Raw genomic sequence first — 24655 nt, forward strand, 5'->3', positions numbered from 1 at the left:
TTTTCCGAATTTAACTAATTTGATGGTGCAGGAGACTTATGGTGGTTCAAGGGAACATTACTCAGAAGTTTGCAAAATCAGCAGTCTGATCCCCCTTCCAGTCACAACTCATACAACATTTGCGTGGGTCCCTTTATCACAATAAGTGGTAATTTGGCACAAATGGCGTCTTATTTACTATACAACGGCATTTGTGCCGAATATGAATTTTACAATTTGTAAACAAGATTAATCATCTCGTAAAAACTTCCAGCTCTCCAACTGATATGTTATAAATGATCGGCAATCTGATTATTGCAATGTGTCACAACACCTGCCTTGTGATTATGGAACTTTGAATAATTTGATGAAAAACTATAAAAAGTTTGGTTTCCTCTTATCTGTTTGGTGAGCTAGAAGGAGATGATAAACCCAACCGTGAGTTAGCCTGCAAATAAGCAATAAGAAAAAGTTTTCAAGTGTTTTTAACAAATTTTATGAACGCCTATGAACAATGCTTTAACTAAACATATGAAGACATATAACATTACCATTTCACACTTACCATCTGGACACAAAAATAACAATTTGAAAACTTAAATGAATGAAAGGAACTATCACTTGTGAAGAACAACTCGGCAAAGTTAAACCCTATACAGAAACATAACTTATGGCAGTTTCTGAATAAAATATGTAGCATGAGGAAATTAAATTTATAAGAAAACAAAACACAACAATTTACAGGTGAAAGAAAAATACATAAATTACACAACCTAGGAATAAAAAAATTGAGAGTAAAGAAAAGTAAGACAAGATGAGAGCAAATTCAAATTAAATTAAATTATCTCGCACAATCAAACAAAACTAACAGATGGATTAATAGGACCTAAAACAACAAAAGAGAACCAACCGATTGCAGTTACTATCGAAATACAAAACGAAAAAACAGTGAATGTAAGCTTCTCAAGTGTATGCTGAACAAATAGTTAAAGATCGATTTCAGCATATCTTTTGAAGTTAGACAAGTATCGAAACATAATTTAAGTGTGGCAGAAACATCATAAATCTGACATGGATAACAATGAATACGACGAAGAAAAACAATGCGCAAGAGAAGCTGGGACTAATAAAAAGCTAGAAAAATAGTGTAAAGATGTGTTCCAACACAGCATCTTCAGTAAAAGTCCTAATAACGGCTGATGAAGATAAATTTCCATGGGAATATTCATAGCTGCAAGCCTTCTGAGAGATGGAATAAGCTTATCCAGAAGTAGGTGTCAGCAAACTGTGAAACGCGATTTTATAATAAGGATGGACTTTGGTTCTGCGTTTCCTGTGCATATCATTTAAACTTGCTTTAGAAACATCATTATATTGAACTTGATCTGCAGGTTTTTCCGCTTTGTTGTAACTCATGTCATTATCCAAACCTGTTTCAGAAACGCCATCATAACCACCATCATCATCATAGCAACTATTTCCATCAAAAACAGTTGAAAGAACATCATGACTTTCCGACAGACATGATTTGGAACAATTAATGACCTCTTCCAAATTATTGGATCCAGAAGATGAGCGTCTCGCAATAACTTCTGCAACACTGCGATCCAAAGAAAAATTGCGGCTATTGTAGTAATTAGAAGCTGTTCGAATTTCCATATCGTCATCAGAGCACTGCTCATTTCTGATATCCTCAATATCACCAATGCAATTAATGGAATCTTGTGATAAAGGCATCAAATGAGATCCATCAATAAAGCTCATAGTCGTCGCAACAGCGGCAAGAATTTGCAAACCGTTTTGCGATGTTCGCGGTTTTTCACAGCTCAGCTGGTTCGACGTTCGGTTATTCAACTTACTAGAACGATTACGATGTGTGGACCCATTATTCTTTGCTGATTTTCTTTGTCTTACAGTCTGGCATCCGCGAGATTTACCAGTTGGAATCAAATTGTTCGAGGTATTCAAATCGCTTTCCTGGGAATGCTTTGCAGCCTCAGAACTATCTGCCTTCGTACTATTCACAACCATATACGGTGTAGTGTTCATCCAAGCTTGCACATTGGATACAGTCGAGTATGACGATGAAGATAAAGATGTAGATGATGATGTTCTTATAGAACGTCTAACTCTTTGCTGATTTCTGGGAACATCGCGGCCATTATTTACTTTTCTAGTCCTTTTTTTCGAACAATTTATAGAAGTTTCCGCTTCAATTCCTTAAAAAAAAAAAAGGAAAAATTCGAAATCATTTTCCAAACAAATTTGTAAATCATCTGCTTTCAGATTTTTCATTAAAGAAATTACTTATGGTATTAGCACTAAATGAAAAAAAAAAAAAAAAGAACTACATACTTCCAGTTGAGAAACGATGAGGTATATGCCGTAAAGCAGCAACGGTATGTCGGCGAAGCGTCATCGTCGTGTTCAGTTGATTTGATTGTGACATAAAACGACAAAGCCTCGAATCGGTTACACGAAATTTATAACTGTTACCGGACTCTTTTGATTCAGCACAATTTTTTTCCAACGAAGCGGCAGCTGTTACCACCAAACTTGTGAAAAAACCTTTGCAAGATCTGCAAATGAAGTTAATTACCCACAAGTCTAAAACTCCCCGAAAAAATCACAAACCTTGATTAAGCGATTGTTCTCCGGACATAAATAGGTCTACACAGTAAGAAACGAAGATGACAAAAATCGTATCAGGATTGCATACGGTATACAAACACTCACGGGCCACCATGTATAGACGGAGTGAGACCTAAAATGGTGGGAGAAAGAAAAACATAGAACGGTACTAAGGCGTAAACGCAAATCGCGGAAAAATGGTAAACATACCGTTCACAAGTCAAACATTCACAACGACAATTGTTATCGCCAAAAAAATTGTCACCATAATATGCTGTAATTTCGTCCCCTATTGCAATGTCACGTAATACCTGAAATTCAATACAGCCCATAATTTTTGTTACTTGTAATATTGGAGTTAAAATGGGTTACTTCTGACATAATTCCATCGATTGAATAACTGGATGATACCTGTACAACAGCGGCATAGCTATTTGGGACAAATTTACAGTTGGGATAGCAGTCGTGATTAATATAAGCAGCAGGACCAAGCCACAGCTGAGCTCGTTGCTTTCTGGAATTATTATGCAGAATGAAGTTATGAGCCTAACGTGATTGGCAATGTGATGTATTCCATACCTTGTACTATACATGACAGAAAAATCATTGATATCTTTTCTCAGCAATTGAGATTCTTCGTTGTGACTGAGATCACCAATAACACCCACTAAACTGCCAATGACATCACCTTTTTGCCTGAAATGCCGAAAGTTAATAATTAGCTTTATCGTGAAAACATGAAGGAATTAAAAAAATCTCAAGAAAAAAAAACTAAATGTACCATGATTTCGTAGCAACTAGCATTCCACCAAGGCGATTTTCCGTTTTGTAACGATAACACGCTTGGACTGTAAAGCCTGAGTCGTTGGAAAACATTCGCATAAACCTCAAGAGCTGAAAAGACATAAAATGGAATGGGGGATAGTACCCTGCATAATGGCAAGTGAAATGTAGCAACCAAAACTTACGTGATCTCGGAAAGCAAGCTGCTGCTTTAGCGTCCGTCGTTTCAGAAATCTCGTTATTGCACTCACATGGAAAATTTCTTGAATCGCTGCGCACAAATCCTGATCCTCCTTATATTTCCTCAATATGCACTTCAGCTTAATTTGTTCCTCGTGTTGCGGTGGACGATAACTATAAATAATACCAGTAGGTACGAAGATGTACGATAACTACTCAATTAAGTGATTAGTTCATAATGCATTTTGATTAGATAATTGGTAGAATAAGAGAGTTTGGAGAGAGTATACATCGATGTGCTTTTTTTTAGTAGGCTTATATTTCCTCATAATTAGCACGAAATTTGTACCACTGTGGTCGATAATAATAACCTAAAACTTTGATCAAGCAATCTCGATAATCTGATTTAGCATTCTACTGATTATCGGATGCTGATAACATCCACTGATTAATTACACTTACTGAAGATTCATTTTATGTGTGCGAAAACCCAGAATCGGATCGACGATAATGCTTGTTGCCATATCATCATTGTCACAAAGTTCTCGTATTGTCATACTATGCTGTCCCGATGATCGATCCGGCAACCGGAATAATTCCGGACTCAAACTCATGGCGTACACAAAGCACCCAACCACAACAACTACACACACCAGTCAGCGGAAAAGTGAAAGAGATACTAAATCGAAGCTTTTCTAAAAACTGAATACTAAGCAGCTCTCTCAAACCGACGTTGAAAGATGTTTCGCCATCTTAGCAGCTGTATATCACTGTTGAGTAATTAAACTCATTAGTGGGATTAATTTTTATTTTTCTTTTATTCATTAATTAGTTTAATGATTATCGTTTAACGAAGAGCTCACATATCAAATTTTTGAACAAAATCCAAAAAAGTAATGAAAGATTGAATAAATGAATGCACAGAATGCATTATATTGCTATATCTAGAAAGGATACCGTCCTGTAATGTAACAATTCTATATGAAATCATTATTATGTTTATTAAATACATTTGTTATTAATTACTGCTATTAACCACTATATCAAATGTTAACCTGTAATAAAAAAAGAAACTATCAATGAAATTATAACTTAAAAAAAGACAAAAGCACAAATATTTAATGACATATATCTCGTCCTAATAATGCGCCGACGTGACGTTCCTCTCATTCCTTCAACGAACACTAATACACTAATAAGATATCAGTCATATGAACATTTAGTCTTTAAAAAAGCCTTTCTTTAGATAAATTTTTTTCAAGATAAGAACTGTAAATAATTTGTGATAAATATGATAAATATCATTTTAGCAATCATTAAATTCAATTGGTTATTGATTGTTCTTAATGTTTATTTATGCTTGCCGATGGACTTATTCATTAACTTGTTGCATACCTGCTGTTGAATCTGTTCCATTTACCTGTTATTCTGTTACTTGTCAACTCACTAATTGAAAAAAAAAAAGACGACAAACTTTTATTTTGCATATCACTTTCATGATTAAATCAGTGTTCATATATTGCAAGGGATGTAATCATTAAGATTCCTTGGCATAACACTTCTCTTCAAATCACTTTCAATCAATTCAACTGCTGGTTATCCTAAGATTTCAATAAGATGAATTCACTCTTTAACATGCCTGCTTGAATGCTACTTAATACTTTGCATATTACTGATGCAGTGACATTAACAACTTCCCTCTTTCAATAGATATATTTTCATTCTTCAATCAACAATGTTTTAATTATTAACATTTGTTATTCCATATCATATAAGTAAAAGATCTGGTTAAATATACTGGGTTTCCATAAATAGTCTGCAGGCATTAAAATTTCAGGACATATTATTCGGTAGAATTTAATTTAACCAATGATAATTTTAAATGTAATTTTAACTAATCTAGAGATCAAAGATTATGCAATGTTTGAAATTATTTTCAACTGTGAGATGAAAACCTGCGGAAGGATCATTATCATGCTTCAAAAACAATACAACAGCGATTGAATTATCAATAATTATTATTGCTATCATTTCATTTTATTAGTAATATACGCATGGTTTATGAAAATATTTTTTATTATGAGATGAAATTTAGCCATTGTTTGCTCTTTAATTTGATATGTCTCGGCGACTTTTCGCTGCTGTTTGCGGCGTTCCTAATCAACAACGTTCGTAGAAGAAACCATTTGGACCGGTTATTGCACCAGATCTTAGAATGTTTTGCTGGTAATTGCTATCGCCATTGTCGTAGATTTTGCAAACCTGATGACTAGTATTTACAACGACCACGAGAAGATCATTCGACCATCCCAATCATCACTAACAGCCCATCACAATTCGCCACAAATGCAGACTATAACCGTGAACTTTATCCCTCTGCATATCATTTCCTCTCCGATATATCATTATCCAATCGTTTAGTAATTTTGCACAATTTACAACTTTAGCTAAATGGAAGTTAATAATTGATAATCAGTTTCTAATTCTACACAATTTATATTTCTGCATGCTAGTCATGCATATATAATTGTAAATGTTCCTGTAAACTGCGTAACTTAACATAGCTTACAAATCCATTTGTATTAATGTCATTTAATTCATTCCACTAAACCTAGTTTGATGACATATCAATTGTTGCTGTATATCTGTTGTCCGAAAAAAAAAAAAAATGCTTATAATGGTGATTATCAAACTATTACATTCAATTCATCATTAAAATTTATAATTTAGACCATAATACACTAATCATTAATAATGGACAATATATCACCTACATTTGCAAGACAAATCACTTAATTAATTAATTAGTAATCCCATTACATCCTGTTTAATTATTGTGATCTACATGCATGCAGATATTATCTCTTTTATGAATAATTTGATAATCTCATCAAAAAATTTTGCGAAGTTTAGTAATTAGTGTAGATTAAGAGAAAATTATATTTTTAATTTTTTGCATATGAAAATGATGTTAATCAATAAAGGATTCATGTTAACTTCATTTCGATAACTCATTTTGTACTTATGCCTTTCATATGTCCATCCATTTTTTCGTTTGTTAGCAATACGGTTGATATTTTGTTTTAACTAATTAAACGAATAACTACTTGCATTTCATATCAATGCATGATGCAATTCATAAGTGAATAACACATAACATTATTCATTTCAATGTAGATGTCATCTGATGAAAGTTTCGAAAGTTGTTTCCAATATGAGTGCGACGAAATAGTAATAATCACCTGAGTTGAAACCCACTAAAAATAAACACACTACAATGTATGTTTATTTGAAGTGGGATGAATAGTAAAGAGTCCAAGATGAAGTGAAACGGAGGAGGAAGAGAAAGAGGTTCAAGGGAAGTCATACATTTTTTATCAATGCTAGATTTCTTGCATTGCTGCTGTTTCAAAGCAACAACTTTGTACAGTTTTTTTTTTTTTGCATTAGGATTTAAAATAAGTTTGATTCCAGTCTTTTCTATATCATTTTTCGTAGATCTAACAAATCCTTTGGATTACTTTTGAAAAGTATATTGTTTAATTTGAATTGATAGCTTAAACGACAACTAGTCAAACTTTGCACAACATGATTAAATTAGGCTTTTACACAATTCAATGAATAATTCTGCCAAAAATTCTGCAATTTCATTACTAATCATTGTTATTTATCATTATGGTTGTTACAACTGCTTTTTGTTATGCCATTTGTTAAAATTCTTTTGTGTAGTAGAAGAAACAAGTCTATTTTACTAATTATCGTCATTTCCATCATTTTTCTCCAACCATATCATCAAAACAATTTAGACACTTCGTTTGATTTCAATAATTTGTCAACCGGCACTAAATGTGTTTGTATCAAAACCAGCCCACTCATTTCTTCTCCTCTGAAAATCTTTTCATTCTGTTTTATTTTAAGTTCTTTCTTTTTATGATTATTTTAATGATTATCGATTCATCACAAATATTTTATTAAATTACTTGGATTTAAGACTATTTTTTTAAAAAAATAATTCCAAAATGAAAAAAGCTGAGAAAAGCAAATTTTAGTTACAAAATAGCTATTTGAAATATTCTTATTTAAAAACTTTTTAAAAATATGTGCAAAAGTGCTGTCGATTATAATTCAAGAAAATGTTATTTATTATTATCAAAAAATGTAAAAATCACTGCGGGAAACTAGTGAAATTTCCCACAGTTCAATTTTCGTTTCAAATTATTTTAACTCATACAATTTTTGTAGGAAATCAGAATTGGTTTTATTTTCGATAAATAATTTTGTTCTGGATAATATGAGTGGTATGAGAAAGAAAGAAAAGAAGGAAAGTTTGACTTTCTCAACAAATTCTCGATAAATTTCTGTCATTGAAATTAAACTTGTTTGCAATAACGTCAACAAATTCCTTTTTCCGACCTATAGAAAAGTAACATCCTTAAACAGTGATTCACAGCATGGCGTAATAAGCACTTCCAACTTTTCCGGTAAAAATTCCATTAATCAATTTCTCATGCAATGACACTGAGGTTGCTAAATACTTGAATCTATTGTTACAAAGTTTGTCGCTCATCAACTTCTTCTTTCATTTCATTCTAATTTAATTTAATTATTACATTCTTTCACTTTTACCTCTTAAAGCTATTATATGCATTTGTTAAAATTTCACATTACATTTCAATTCAATGAATCAATGAAGCATAATATTTCCATACCCTTCATTACTTATGCTCAAATTACTTCATTATAATTTACTATATATTTATACATATTATGCTTGCTTAGATTTTGCACTATCCATAAAAGCCCAAGAGTATATAAAATTAATCGAATATGCAAGAAAAGATGAAGAATTTGCAAATTTATGTCAATTATCATGGTAATTTAAATAGTGTTAATATTATGCAAATTTAATATGCACAAAATTTTTTTTTTTTTTTTCGCCTCTCCTTTTATCTCTAAAAAATTTGAAACAATTATTATGTTTGTTCAAATAATTACTATCAAATTTTCAATGATTTCAAACAAAAATTACGAAGAAATAGCGATAAAATTATTAAGATGGGTAATTTTCATTTTATCTCTTTTACTCTTTACTTTGTCTATGATAAAATTTTACAAATGCCTAACAAAGTTATTTTTGTAGGAAGTGGAAAATCTGGTTATGTTTCATTAGTATAAGACCATATTTTTAAGTGCTTTACAAGACTGTAGTACAGGTTGAAAGTGTTGAGATGACAAGAAATATTTGTTGAATTACAGCACTTCACCAGTGTTTACTATTTTAATGTCATTGCAATCCATTAGCGTATTTTTACAACGTTGTATAACTTGAGATAAATGGTGTTTGTAAATATTATAAATTTTAAAATTCCCAATCGAATTTACTTCTTTTTTTACTATTGTTTTATTTTTTTTTTTTTGGTTGGTTTTGTTAATTTTTCCAACCAAATATAATTTCATCTATATTAATCTAATTAATTTATACACTGACATTTCATATAATTTTCATTTACATAGCAATGCTTACTTACTTTGCCAATGTACTATCACCTGGCACTATGTGTCATTTCAAAAAAATGCAAAAATGATTTTTGAAAAAAAAAAAAAAAAAAACCGAACATATGTGTATCATAATATTAGATTGGAATGATAATACCACACATCGCACGTTATATTAAGTTATGTGTCATTCAGATAAAGATTACATTTTTTTCATTAGACATCTTTTTTTTTTTTTTTCACAAAGAAATTTTTAGAAAAATTTAAGAGCAAACTTTTTAGATTCGATTTGACTCGATCATTTTTCATGATAAATATATAAAAAGATTATGGATTCGAACTCGTGGTGATTTTAAGATAATTTATTTGCAATGTTTATAATTTCTAGGTAATGTATAATCAAGAAAATCAAGACGATAAGAGAAGAATTGATGAACGATTGGTCTTATCAGTACCATATGATGATACTGTTGAGAACATATCATATATCAAACCAGTAAAACTATCTCATTGTTATTCAGACGAATGTTTGGAAGCTAATAAAAAAATTTTAGACGATTCTGATCAGTCTTTAAGTCAAAATTCACCGGTTAGTCCATTGTTTTCATATGCACTTCTTTTTTTTTTTTTTTTTAATAATTATAAGATTTCATGAAAATCACTCAATTTTTAAAATTAATTTATAATCTACTAGTAGAGAGAGAATAAAGAGAAATTAATTGAAATTAAATAGATTATAACTTCGAGACAAATATTAGACTTTCAGTATTAAACATTCGTTTTACAGATTGTGCAATCAAATTATGATCGATCAAGTGGACGCCTTAGTATTGATGATTCTGATTTGATCGATGATTCAACAAGTGGTATTTTTTTTTCTACTTTCAACAAGAACTCTGGTTTAAATTATTTTCAATTAGAAATTTATAAATGTTTGAAAAATTGCTCATTCATTTATTCATAAATGCTTTGAAGTTTGTCACTTTTTTCTTTGTTGTTTCAATCCTTTTATTGGTCATTTGACCAAATCCGAATAGAAATTATGCATATGTATAGGATGACAAAGACTACGGTACGGAAATTCCGGTAGGTAGACGGAAAGGAAAATGTGATTATGTTTATGTGACTAATGTTTAATCGTACTTTAATCGTAAAAGCAAGAGTATTCTATGCTTCAAAAACATTGTCAAAAGAATCATTACTTATTTGCTTAAAATTTTTTGCCTTACATTAAGAATATAATAAACAAAAATGATATTGTAGTGGCGCAATTGTCAACATCTTCTCCGATATCAGTCACATCTGCATCAACATCATCCTTTTATCCAACACTTAATGTCGGCAGTGGAGCAGAAGTCAGTGCAAAATATGCAAAGTATGCTCTAATTGTTTTATTACGTTCATCCTATTCAAGCTCTAAAAAAATTATGAAAGAAAGCTTTGAATAAAATATAGCGGTAAATAATACTTAGAAAAATTTTCAGTCACTAGTTATAATTGAAAATTAAATTTCTAACTTGTCACTTTATTATAATTATTAATTATTATTATTATTCAGAATTGGGCAGTCACAAGGGACTAAAAGTGATCAAAGTAGTAGTTTACGGCTCAGCGATAAATACAAGGTAGTTTTTACGATTTTAAAGATTTTACTAGTAGATTTGGTGAATTAATATGCTGTAATTCTGCAGATTAATAAAATGAAGAATGAAGTAATTTATGTGTTAAATTATGAGTACTGGAAGTTAAGTGTTTATTAATGTACAGTTTTGTTAAATTAATTGGATTCAGGGAGTTATTATCAGGCAAATTAAAACAATAGAGTTTCTAGAAATATACATCTGCAAAAAGTCGGTTAAACGAATTATGTGAAATAATTGAGAAGAAGGATAAACAATTGCGATTAGTTCGAAATGGACTTAATGAGAAGGATCTGGAAATTGGGAAGTTGCATGATAGGATTAGAGCTTTGGAATATAATTGTGGAAGATTGCAATCGGTGATTGAATCTGTTGGGTTTGTTCATTTTCATTTTCTTATTAAACTTCATTTTAATAATCTGAAATTGATTAAGATAAAAGTAGTGAACTGGAATAATTTCACTATTATTAAATGAAGAATGTGTAAATTTTGAACTTTCTAATTCACCATTTATCGAAATCGTTTCAAGTATTCTTCTACTCATGTGATTCATCAGATTTCCTTTCCACGAATTCAGATACATTAAAATCAGAAAATTGATACGAGATTGACTAAACAAAGAAGTAATTAGAGAATGAAATAATTTATGATAAGATCAAAGAGAAAGCACCGAATATTTCCCGATTTATGAAGCACTTGGGCAACCAATCGCTTTGCATCAGAATTAATTAACTTGCCTTGAACAGAACTTTATCAGTTTTTGATCATGCCGCATTACTGATGAGTGGATCATATTAAATTGTTTTCCCATTTTCTCCAAATGTAACTCTTTTTTTGCTTATGCTAATGAATTGCAGAGATGAATCGGATCAAAATCAGATAAAATTAAATGAAATTATCAATGAACGAGATGGTTTGCTTGTTAGGAATGCTTCACTTTCACGACAGGTACGTAATGCATTGATTGATGAGATCATAACATTGATTCAGCAGTAAATTAATTTAACTATTAATATACAAGTAATTTTTAGAGTACTTCAAGGTGACAATTTTTTGCTTTACATAATATGATATGAATAAATTTATAGTTAAATGTTCATTTTAAGAAAGCGATAATATTTAACAGGTGAATTTTGACTTACTGTTTTTCAATTTTCCCATCAGCTTTTCAAATCATTGAAATGTTCATCCGCAATCTGTGTACAGTTTTACAAATTAATCATACCAATAATATGAATTGTAAATATTTAACAATAAATCTATTCATATAATTAATTATAGATTGAATTCGAAAAACGAGAATGGTCGATCGAACGAGAACGTCTTTCAATGGATCTTGATGATGTAACCAGAGAACTTGAATTACAAAAAATGATTTTAAATGGTGAAAGTATCTCAGAAATTGTTCAACGGGTAAGAAGAATTTCTAACATTTTTTTACGGTGTTTTTTTTTTTTTTATTAATGGAAATGGTGAAAAAGAAGAAAGTAATTTACCCTACTAGCAATAAATTTTCTAATTTCATAATACTTATATCATAAATTTTATCAACATTGAAATTTTTACCTTTCAAGAGGATTTTTTGTGTAAGGATCTATTATTTTATAACAATTTAGTGGCAAACAAAAGTATTTGAATTGGAAGGAATGATAACTGATCGAGATCATGCAATACGGGCGCAAGAAGCTCGAATCAGTAAACTGAAGCAATCACTAGCAGAAGTTGATCGTATCTCTTGTGATGATTCATTAGAAATGCAAACAAAACTTGATTTTCCTTCGTTCAATTCTTTAAAACATCTACTGCTACAATATCTTACTAGGTACCATTATTAACAGTATTCAATTCAATAGTTTAAATAAAGATTTTCATAGATTTAAAATTTTCTAAAATATCATTTAATATCTGATTTCGTAAATAGATAGTAGATATGAGTCATATCTTGGGATTTGTTTTACTTTACTTACAAGCACTACACAAAAAATTAATCTTTTAATTTAACAAAAGTAAAAATGATAATTAACTGATAGATTAGCATTTCAGTTCCGATGAAGAACGAATGCAGCTACTACATAACGTGTCAACTATGCTTCATTTATCAGATGAAGAGCAACGCCAAGTATGGGCAAATCTAAAGAGCAAAATTCGCATTTCTTGAATTATTAATGAATTGATATTTATGCTAAAAAGTGACAATTATCTGTATTATTAAACAAAATCATCACTATTCATCAGTGAAATGCTTCTTGTTTATTACTATTCTTATTATTATTTTCTTATTGTATTGATAAAATCCGGTGGAAACTTTCAGAATTAACATATTTCAAAGAAAAAAGAAAGAAAAAGTTCATAAACTGTAATAAGTTTACATGAAAATATTTTGAAATATTTTGTTAATTATAATAAAAAGATGCATTTATTATTTAACAAATAACATTTCGAAACAAACTATACTTACTGTGCTTTTTTTTTTCCTAAATTTTTGATGAAGTAATTTCTTTCGAATCAGTGGATAGTACTATTTTTATTATCAGGTCTGCATGATACAGTATTTGTAAGAGCAGCACATAGAGCTGAATAAAATCAAACAGATTTGATTTCAAATAGATCATGAAAGTTTGAACTGCTCAAAGTGTTGGATTTATATATATATATGAGACTGCTGAAAACGTATATATAACGTATGTAAAATAATTAAATAAAGAAAACAGAAGACACATATGAAGGAGGTAGAATTTATAAGATTCAAATAAAAACTGAGAATGAAATGCAAAAAACGTATTGATAAACCGTAATAATAATAATAATCATTATATGATTATGGAACAATTAATATTTCAAAGTAAAAATTGCAAGGAATTAAACAACTTTGTATCTTTTTTAGTTTTTCAATTCTTTCAGAATTCTGACACCAATTTTAGTAAAATCACTTCATAAAATGAATTTATTTGATAAACAATCAAGAACATTAAGGAAACAAAAAAAAAAAAAATAGCATACAATTCGCAACAAAAATTCATTTAGCACTTCAGTGAAAATGAATTGTTAACATGCGATTGACAACAGTACTGGCACAATTAAATAAACTCATATTATATTATTTTCAAATTTTAATTTTATTCTTAACCTTACAACTAATTACATATATCAAATAACAAGTGAGGAGAAAAAAAAGTGATGGAGAAAAGAAATATTACTGATAAAAGAATATTTGAGCAAAAGTGATTTATATTGAAATTTCATGAATTCAACAGTTACTTTGCTGATGAAGTTTACGAATACTCATTGATCGTCGTTTTCTCATGAATCCCAATGTTAAGAGATCACGAAAACACCGACGGAAATCATGATTATACATCGTATAGATTATTGGATTCAATACCTATAATACATTTTGAAATTTTCATTTAAAAATTAGAATGAGTATAAATTATGTCAAGGTAATTAACATTTTATTAAAAATCCATCAATGCAAAATATTTTTTAATTTCTGCTATCTTATAAGAAGTTCAAATTTTTTCATTTTCAATGAAAACTAACAGAATTTGAATAGCCTAGCCATAGGAAAACTTCTTGTGTGGCATAAATAATGTCATTAGGGCTGCTCACTAGCACTTCGATCAGGTAAATTACAAAGAAGGGAAGCCAACATATTGAAAATGCTGAAAGTTATTGAATTTAATAGAATATGTCAGTTCAGATACAAGTTTACTGAAGTTTAGCGATTTTCGGAATGAAAGAAAGCAAAAAATATTCCTGATAAATGAAAAAAAAAAAATTTTTTTTTTTTTTTTTTGAGAACTTGATAAAATACTGGATAGCTTTTTAGTTGATGTTATAGTAAATCAAGTTATAGATTTATATTTATCTAGATTTTTCCATTTTACATTTGTTACTTTTCATTTCTTTCTTTCTTTTTTTTTTTTTTTTTTTTTTTTTTTTTCAAGTTATTTACAGATATCATTCAAATATAAATGTGGAAAATACAGAAAAAAAGGATGGCAATCGTTTTCAGAGCTTTTCGTTCTTTCATGTAAACAATTTTCTCTCTGGAATTGTGGGTAAATTTTCCAGGGCCACAAGTTTGATAACGATCATGAGCTTTGGCTAATAAATAACGGGGTTGTAACTTGAGGTAACAATGTTGTGCTATTCTGGCTAACGTTAGCACAGAACCATCATCAGTATCCATATGATTTACTGGTAGCTAAAATTTAACAATTAATATTCTTCTAATATGTGTGATAAATTTAACTTATTTTCACATCAGTTATTTCTAGATAAATTTGCAACGATCATTTCTCATTTCTTATTGCTAATTAAATTTCAAATTAATATATCTCATTAACGTTACTTTGTAAGGAGAAATGTGTTTTGAATCGTAATCTAAGTCACTTAGTTATTGTTGAAGACTAAAATTATTTCATTTATTTTACTAATTAACCAATTGTAGCAATCAATCTTAATTGGTAAGATTCATTGCAAGTATCAACAAAAGTATCAACAAATCTTGATGATATATTGCTATCCATTTTTGAGTATTATCTCTCTTAAGCATAGGAAAAATTAACTTTATCCATTAATGATATATCTTTAAAATTTAATGTAAATAAATTAGCAAAACATGTTTATATTACTAATCCTTAAATATATACTTAATGTTAATAAGCAAAGATGTCCGAATTGAAGGACCTTTGTTCTATCATTTGATTTCATCTCAGAATTGAGTGAATTCGATTTAAGCGCAGACATGCCAACACTGATAACGCTGTACATTAAATCGTGTGTTGTTTGTTTTTCGGACATTGATTCTTCTTCCGAATAAACCATACCGTTAGGCTGTGAATAGTAACGTTCATTGCTATTCCTACAAAATTATTCCTAATAATTGCTTAATATAAAAATTCAAATTTTATGAAATCTGTTGAGGTCAAATGTCATAGCAATAATATGTGTAATCTTAAGCAAAGCATTTTTTTTTTCTTTTTGTCCTCTAACTCTTTAAAAATAATCATTGTTATTTATGATGACCTGAAAGTTTATACTTTATAAGAATTTGAAATAAGGAAATAATCTTATAATGCTCAGTAACATTATAAAATTATTTCAATTTTATTTTAAACTTTTCTATCAAAGATAATACTCGTATAAATTTTTGAAACTTAAATATTAGCAAGCTTTTTTCATTGTAGCTGTTTTTGTTTTTTGCATTCATTTGGAAATTATTTCTTGTTTAGCAACAGAAGGCTAACTAAATGTTATTGTCACAGATCCCAACTTTTGAATATTTATCGTAATTTCAAGTAGCATCTTGTATTCTCGACTAGTACTTCAAATCTTCTTTCACTGTAGTGCAAATATATTGGAAGTGTTTCATAAGAAGTGATTCTTAAGTACAGCATACTCATAATGTGTTAACTTTGTGATAATATTGTAATTACTGAACTTATGATTGATAATCATTAGAATTGGAGATTAGGAAGATGAAAATAAATTTCAATCCATAAATCAATTTAATTTAACCTGTCTTTGCTTAGACTACTAGAAGTGTGGCTTTTCTTGGATCTATCATATGATTTCAAATTGATGCTCTTCCACAAAACTTTTTCCCGTGTCGATATAATCCGAAATATTTTGTAGTACACCGAGCACATTAGCTAAAAAATAAGTTTCACGAAACTTTTTCAGCTTAATAATATTATTTGTTGACAAAAATTTATCATTTCTAGCTTATTTAATAAAAGGAAAAAAAGTGAAGAAAAATATAAGTTTTTGAAATTAATTGGATTTCAATTCAGAAGTTTGGCTACTATCTAAGAATAGACAAACTTAAATTAGGCATGTTTATACCAAAAGTGGAATGAAGAAGCTCGCCATTGAACTGTATATTCGGTACATGATCCCACTGGGATAACCGCAAACAATCATATTCAAACATGAAGTGGGTGCAGAAATATTCGCACGAGTGGTTATGGGATAATCATCGAAATGAAATATCCATGGTGGGGTACAGACTATGAATGAGATCAACCAAACTGAGCCCAGTAATAAAGCGGCTGTTTTACGATTTCTATAAATGGCTAGTATAGTATGCGAAATTTCCATTAATATTTGTAATATGATGCTGATAATTTTGATAAGATCACTTCACTTAATAAGGAGGAAAAAAAGTAAATTGAAAATGTTAAAATTTTTAAGGTTCAGAATTTTCCAAAATTCATCTCAAGTAATTTCGTTGTTGTTGCTGTTTTTGTTATCTTCTATTTCTTGTGATTCAGCTTGTGCAATTTTGTCTAGTCAAAGGTTATTCTTCCTCACTTAAAAAATGTTATGTTAAACCAATGTCAACAATTGATTATAATTTCAGATGTTGATTGAACTTTATGCAAATTTGCACTTAGATCTAGGCATTGCAGCTGTTATCTGTCTTTAGCGCTTGCATAAATAATGCATGGTTGACATCGTCAACACACTATCTCTGAGATGTTTACAATCAAATCGCTTTATCAGCATCGAATCCAATATTGCTAGTTTTGCATTGATGTAGTCAACGATTACTCCCTTAGCAATTAGTTTAGAAATGACAGTTCAATTTTATGAGTAATTTCATGAATCGAAAAAAAAAATTTTTTCTTTTTTTTTTTAAATGATATCTTTGTTAATTAAAGTATTAAAAGCTGAATACCTCGTTCTGGAATATTTTAATGGCTTAGAGATAGCCAAATAGCGATCAATTGATATAACACAAAGATTGAGAATGGAAGCTGTACAGAAAAGGACATCACTTGTTGACCAGACTTTACATAATAACATATCGAATGGCCAAGCATGATTTAATAGTAAATCCAATAGCGATAATGGCATTACAAATAAACCAACTAAGAGATCTGGAATTTTTTTTTTTTTTTTTTCAACTATTTCTTCAATTTCATTAATTCCAAAATAAGGTGAAATATTTTTGTAATGAATATCATTTAAAGTATTTACAAATGTAGTTTTATATAACTTCAAATTTAAAAGTTTTGTACATTTATGCTTAAATTACTTTGAATTTAACATTTAGATTCGATCATTTCGTAAACATTTTTAATGTAATTGAGTATTTATCTGGTTTTTTTTTTTTTTTTTCAAAATGTTTGCAATCACTTCAGACCAGGAAATGTTTCTATGGATATGATGACGTTATTACAATATAAATGTAAAAAATGGAGAAAACGAGCATATTTCAGAAATTTCAAATCGTCCAAAACGAACATAAACCATTATTGTGTATTGGTTAATTGAACTTAACCGGAATAGATTAAACCAACCGTCGAGTGTTAAATTTAGGATAAACATGAAATTATACTGAGGTGCTTCTGAGATATGGACTAATAATTGCTATAATTAGAGTAATACGGTTTTCATGGTATGTATTAATAATAAATTTTAGCAATAGCTAAGATTTGCAAAAAAAAAAAAAACAAAATTTTCTAAATAATATAAGATATTTAAGTTAATTTATAAATTATTGCCCATTGATACTAAAATCAATTTTGCAAATGATACATTTGCTTAAATTAACTTACCAGCAGTGGCAAGTGATGTTAATAACTTATTTGTAAATGTTCTCATACGCTTATAAATGATCACGGATAGTATGACAAGTGTATTTCCAACTATCACAAAAAATATTAATATAATCTGAAAAGAAAGTAATCAATTTAAAGATTAAATGATTTGATTAAATGTGAAATAAATGTAAAAAATAATAACTTTCCTACAAAGCTAATATACTTTAACAACAACGTATCGATCTTTTAATCTATGGAATATATCTTTTCACGGAAAATATAAAAGACATAAGATACGATTAACCTATATTCTATCTTTTCTCTAGAATTTACTCAATAAAATGACAACAGTGGTTAGAAGAATTCTTTCATCCTGCAATTCCTTAAAAGAATTAACCATTAAGTAGCCAACAGCCATACCAGAACAATGGCGATGATAATTTGATGAACGGTTAAATATGATGATAATCTTTCTATTATTGTACAATTCGTCATGACAGAAGTTGACATTATTGTTTCGAAGATACTTCTGCTGTTACTGCTTGCATAAATGTTACACTGTTTAAAAACGATAATATTTGTTGAATTTGGTAAAATTTATATTGAAATACAATGTTGACATCGTTTGTGACAGGTTTGCTATTATCCTTTAAATTCAAATAACATCCTTTTAATTTAAGCAATGGAAAAATTTTGCAAAAGAAAAATGTGATGGTTTTTCGAGAAGAACACCGATTCACTACGATGTAAATACATTAGAACACTCATGAGCTTTTCATTTATTTAAATTCATCATTCATCAGTTTTTTTTTTTTTTTTTCGTTTAATTTTATGTACTGAAATTAATAAAAATTTTGTGACTTTCGAAAAGCTTTTTCAAAAATTCAAAAATATTATAAATATTATATTTTGAAAATAAATGATTTAACAGTAGGAACAAGATGAATCCATTTATCTATCTGCTTAAAAATAAAAAAAAAAAGTGAAAAAATTATCTATTCATTTGGAAAGAGAGTAGAAATGAGACTAGCTTATATTTATTCATCATCTTTCAGGCAGAACTACCAGATGTCAATGTGATCAACTTTGAGCAAATCACTTCAGCTATTGTTTAATGTTTAAAAAAATTACAAAAAAAATGTCCTTCTGTTATAATGATAATTTATAATATTTCTATTGAAAATTAATTTACAATACTTTCTATTGCTTTTATCATTTATAATATTGCACCTTCAGTTAACAAAAAAATTCTGACACTTACATCTACAATACACTATAAAAGATATGATAAATAATTGACTGAAAGTTTGATATTTATGAAAAAAAAAAATTTAATGCAACAAGCTTATCAGGTACCATTGTTCGACAAGAATTTAATCAAAGAAAAAAAAAAGAATTAAACTAAACAGTGTTTAATAATATGCGGTTCACTGTGTAATTTTGGGAAAAAAAAAAAAATCCTAACAAAATATTTCTGACAAAATTTCTTCAAATTTCTAACAAAATATCACTTTGTAGTATTTCAATTAATTTATAGAACTGATTTCACTTGTTTCCAACATTGAAACTTAAAAAAATGAGGAAAAAAAAAACGAAGAAATTTTCTATCGAAAGCTATCCATATAATAATTAGCATATTACAATTTCAATTCACTTTATGGATTAAATATAGAATTCCAACAATCGGGTTGTTATATGACTGATAGTAAAATTTTATATTACTAATTTTAAAAATGAAGCTAGAGGAAAAATGAGAATTATTGAAAACAAATCAAAATTATCAAAATCAAGTTTCTTTAAATATTGAGTTAGGATATGAATAAAGAAGTAGTAGGATAGGGATTTCTCTTCATTAACTTTTAATTATTTCTCTGAAATTCCTAGTCTATTCTAGCCCGTTATATATAACTGATATAGGTAAGTGTACTTCATGAAGATGTTTGAAAAAAAAAAATGAGGTGGAAAAGATACAAACAACAATAAAATATATGTTTAGTTTAATGATAAATTTACACTTGACATTTCATTAGGAAGAAAAGAAGAATGTTAAGTAAGTAACACACTAATATATCTGATCTACTTGATTGTAATATCCTAAAGTAGCATTTTTTGCAGCAATTATTGAGACTCATCGAAAATATTTAATTTTGAATGCTTTCCTTTTTCAAAATAAATTCCGCCTTTTAATCAACTTTTCAACACAAAAGCAAAGGTATAAACAAACTTAGCAAAAAAAGCGTTATTCTTCATGTTAAAAATTGAATGTAAATTCTAATTTTTTTTTTTTTGTAACGATTGAAATATGAAAAATTTTGATTGTAATTTTATTGAAAATGGCAAAACTAAACTGAAAGTATATGAAATAATCGCCAAAAGAGAAAAGAGTGGACTTTGTCACCGTAATTTTAGGAATGCTGAAAAACAACTTCATTCAAGTGAGGAAGTTATCAGGCACTACTACTACTATCCTTGTGGGCTTAGTTACATTCTAAAAGTAAAAAAAATTGATTAAAACTGAGCTAAGTAAATTCCAACACATCAGTTTATTCTTAAATGTACATAGCTAATGATCTATTTCTGTTTCTTTGAGCAACAAAAATTTCAAATGACACAAGTTCCTAGACTCATTTACTTTGCCAAGTCTTCGAATTACTTCCATAGTAACTTTTTTTTTTTCCGAAAAGGAAAATTGAGATTTTAGTTTTAATTGAAAGTTTGACTACCTAATTATGAATTTTGATAGTATAATATTGGCAAACAAATGTTGGCATACAAAAGCGTTTGAAAATTTCCTTTTTAATTTTTCCTAAAAAAAGTTAACTTTAGAGAAGTTAGATCAAGAATGAAATAAATTCTTTCATTTCAAATAAATTTAATCATTTTTTTCCAAAAATGAAAAAGAAGAGGAAAATATTAAGAAATAGTTGCAACTTAATTCATCTCAATGAAACTAGAAATAAATTCAAAATTAGCGTACAATATCTCTTGAAGATAACTTTTAAATTACTACGTTTTTAGCAATATAAGGACGTTGATCATTAAAGGCACCAGCTAGCTGCATTAGCAACCTCTCCCGCATTTTCTGTGATTGAAAAATGCTAGGTTTAAGCTCTCCATCTCTCTCCTTTCTCAATTTAGCTAGAAAATTATGCTTGCCCATCCAAAAAGTGATCAATACAATTCAGATATAATTTCTGAAAGAGGAAGGGAAAAAACCCATCACAGCGTGACACATTTCCAAGAATTTCATAACATAAGCCACATTTCTGAATGAAAGAAGTTAGCACATTCACTGACATATCAGAAACATCGCAACAGAATCGCAAATGATCGCTTCATTTGAGTTATGAAGAAGTTTACAATTGTTATCTGATAACTTCGACAAAATAACTTCACTTTAACATATGTGTTATATGCATAATAATAAATCAGACAAATGAAAAATTTTCACTTTTATGCAAAAACGAATACTCAAAAATTCTTTAATATGTTATGATTGTAATGCATAATGATCATATACATACATTCTTCCATTTAATCTTCATTTCTTCTTTTAATTGAAAATATATCGTAGAAAAATTCCTCGATAACACTGCACAGGAAATTAAACTTTAAACATTTTCAATTTTCGCCAAATGAGCTTGAAACAAGAGCAGAAACAGGAACAGGAAAATAGGACTTTTTATTTTCTTGCTATTTGTGCGAAGAGAATGTGTGTGTGTGTGTGTGTGTGCAATGTAAACAGGCAAATATTTCCAATTGCTTCATGACCAATTGATAAAATTTAGTATTGTTAAAATGAATTCATTATAATAATATATATTCTTTCTAATTTTATAGTTTCCAAAAATTTTACGAAATGATATGAAAGAATAAAACCATTATTCAAAGGATGATAGAAACTGATAGTATACTTCAATTAAATATTGAATATGTTAGCATTTACTTATTCGAACTTCTTTGATTAGCAAATTGGAAAAAGAAAAAAAAAATAAATAAACCATTTTTGAAATGATTACATATTGTTAAAGTAAAGTAAAAAGAAGAAAGAACTCAATAGTCAATAAAATAATAATCCATGCATGGTTCATCTACCGGTAGGTAAAGCACTACGGTGCTAAATTTTTTAACGGTTCGACGCATTTATATTCCCATTGCAATACGATAAATAAATAACAGCTGAAGTTATGCTTTTGCAATTTCCATTAATGTGTTAAATGTGGTAATTCTGCCTTTTCATAAAGTTATATTCAAAATCGGTGCAATTTATAATACGTCGCATTAAACTTGCGCATCATAAATAAGAAATATAATATAAACTGAGACAATCCTTAATATTTAATCCTACAGAATATCCGATGCCATGTTCAATTTTTGTTCCAGGTTGATATAAAATCGATGGCAAAATTTTGACTTTGTTATCAAAACAATCTGTTTATGATTAGAATAATAAGTAAATCAATAACTAAATTATTAAGATCGTTTTAATGAAAAACTCAAGTTATCGTTTTACAGGTGACAATGTAAAATTCTCATTTTGAAATCACTTTCAGCTTTATCATCTTTTTTTTTCCATGAGACTAATTTCAAAAATAAGAATTCCAAATGTGAGAAATTAAACGTTTAATATTAAAGAGAAAATTACATACACAATTACGATGTTTAATATAATACAAACAAGTAAACACTGAATTATTAAAAATATGTGAAATTAATTCGCTGAAAAAATTAATTAACTTGCAAATGAAATGTCACAATATACAAATAAATTCTAAGTGCAGTAAATAAATATTTAATGTACTAAATTTTCGCACAAAGTTAGCTTATAAAAAAAAAAAAAGTGCATAATAGCTTTCAATATAAAAGCTTTCAAATACAACACTTTCAATAAGTGTTCAACCACACTCAATTTTGATGCTATAAAAATGATACTACAACAGTGGTAAACATAAAAGTAACAAGTACAATATAAATTGTCCAGAAACTCCATAATTTCCATGTTGCAAGGCAGAACCTATAATATTATATCTTCTATTAAAATTGCTAACATTAGCCACTAGCATATTAGGAAACAATAAATCAGTAAAAAAAAAAAGAGTAAGTGAAAAACCAAAAAGTCTAACTTTTAATCACTATTCGTTCTTATCACATAAAATTGCAAAAATGAGCTTATTCACAACATTTCAAATATCAATTAAATATGAAAATTCTTAAAATTCCAAAAACTTACATGATGCAAGAGAAGAGGAAAAGGATAACTGCTATGAAAAATAATTTCGGATAGATTTTTGGCCATTCATATGATAAATTTCGATCATTGTTTGAGCAGAGATATAGGCCAATCAAAAAAAAGCATAGCTGACAAAGTACTGAATAAAACAAGAAAGACCTGAAAAAAATTTTTCTAAAAAGTTTAATTTGATGCATGCACGAGAATAAATTGAAACATACATGGGACAGAGCAGTAAATTGAATTTTGATGTAAATGCAAATTTTAATTATGTTGTGGAAAATTATTTTATGGTTGAGGAAGAACATTCCCAATTCAAATATAAGCAAATTTCAAGTAGACCAGAAATCAGAAATGTCCAACTTACCAATTAACTCGTACATCAATTAATAATGACAATGGAAGCTCAAAATACCACACAGTTAGAATAAAGGTACAACACCAAAGGATGTCATCTACCTATAATAATAAAAACACGAAAATCAAGTAATCCTGTAATTCATCATCATTATACTGTACAAAGAATAAAAAAAAAAAAAATTTACCTGTAAACTACGTCTTAGTTTTATTTGACAACCGTTTAGGTGAGTATTTAACGATGAAAATCCGGAATCAAGTGAATCCACTGTATGATTAGTATCTAAGCGTCGCCTATGACGAGATTCTCGCCATGATACGACATTCCTCAGTCGGCAATTTTGGAATGCCATAAGCTAATACCACATACTTCAGAAAAAACTGGTGAAACAACAGTAAATGTTATCAAAAATTAAAATCTCAAATAGATTTTTAATACTTTCCGGATTCGGACGACCAAAATTTCACGTGAATAAAATATTGCTTGGCTGAAATATGCTGGAAAGTGAACCACTCTTCATTGCAAATTTAAGACCTAAAAAAATCATTAGAAAATCTACTCCGTAGGAAACCAAAATGAAGAGTGCACCACTTGATTTAAATGTCAAAATAATATCTTTTAGTGCAAATTACTATAAACACACTGATGAGGAGATCGATGACAGTCGTATCATCCACCTCGATATCTCATATAATAATACCGTGGTGCAGCATCTGACTCTGTTAATTCTATTCCAGTCAAAACATAGACAACAAACACACTTCCGAAAAAAGTAAACATCCATCATTCCTTATACTAGTGTCA

The 24655-nt window shown here is 28.8% G+C and overlaps 4 protein-coding genes across 4 annotated transcripts; 1 reads left to right on the top strand and 3 right to left on the bottom strand.

Annotated features, from left to right (window-relative positions):
- Positions 1-1239: 1239 nt before the first annotated feature.
- Positions 1240-4187, bottom strand: Bma-set-4 (SET domain containing protein; the record flags this gene model as incomplete). Its single annotated transcript, XM_001892684.2, has 8 exons — positions 1240-2198; positions 2335-2558; positions 2821-2921; positions 3022-3124; positions 3190-3306; positions 3392-3504; positions 3579-3747; positions 4036-4187. The coding sequence occupies 8 exons, from the start codon at positions 4185-4187 to the stop codon at positions 1240-1242; spliced, it is 1938 nt and encodes a 645-aa protein (XP_001892719.2).
- A 5273-nt stretch (positions 4188-9460) lies between these two features.
- Positions 9461-12868, top strand: Bm10907 (Uncharacterized protein; the record flags this gene model as incomplete). The annotated part of the gene is made up of 9 exons (XM_001892683.1): positions 9461-9658; positions 9857-9935; positions 10333-10444; positions 10628-10694; positions 10901-11085; positions 11568-11658; positions 11992-12123; positions 12327-12532; positions 12754-12868. 9 exons carry the CDS (start codon positions 9461-9463, stop codon positions 12866-12868), a joined length of 1185 nt encoding a protein of 394 aa, XP_001892718.1.
- Positions 12869-13957: 1089 nt separating this feature from the next.
- Bma-tyra-3 (Uncharacterized protein) lies at positions 13958-17574 on the bottom strand (the record flags this gene model as incomplete). Its single annotated transcript, XM_043073387.1, has 7 exons — positions 13958-14092; positions 14251-14372; positions 14698-14917; positions 15403-15577; positions 16234-16367; positions 16561-16780; positions 17396-17574. The coding sequence occupies 7 exons, from the start codon at positions 17572-17574 to the stop codon at positions 13958-13960; spliced, it is 1185 nt and encodes a 394-aa protein (XP_042929321.1).
- Positions 17575-23180: 5606 nt separating this feature from the next.
- Bm10908 (Uncharacterized protein) lies at positions 23181-24203 on the bottom strand (the record flags this gene model as incomplete). Its single annotated transcript, XM_043073388.1, has 4 exons — positions 23181-23277; positions 23494-23652; positions 23861-23952; positions 24039-24203. 4 exons carry the CDS (start codon positions 24201-24203, stop codon positions 23181-23183), a joined length of 513 nt encoding a protein of 170 aa, XP_042929322.1.
- Positions 24204-24655: the final 452 nt, after the last annotated feature.

This window comes from Brugia malayi, assembly GCF_000002995.4.
Source record: "Brugia malayi strain FR3 genome assembly, contig: Bm_v4_ChrX_scaffold_001, whole genome shotgun sequence".
NCBI classification, from domain to species: domain Eukaryota; kingdom Metazoa; phylum Nematoda; class Chromadorea; order Rhabditida; family Onchocercidae; genus Brugia; species Brugia malayi.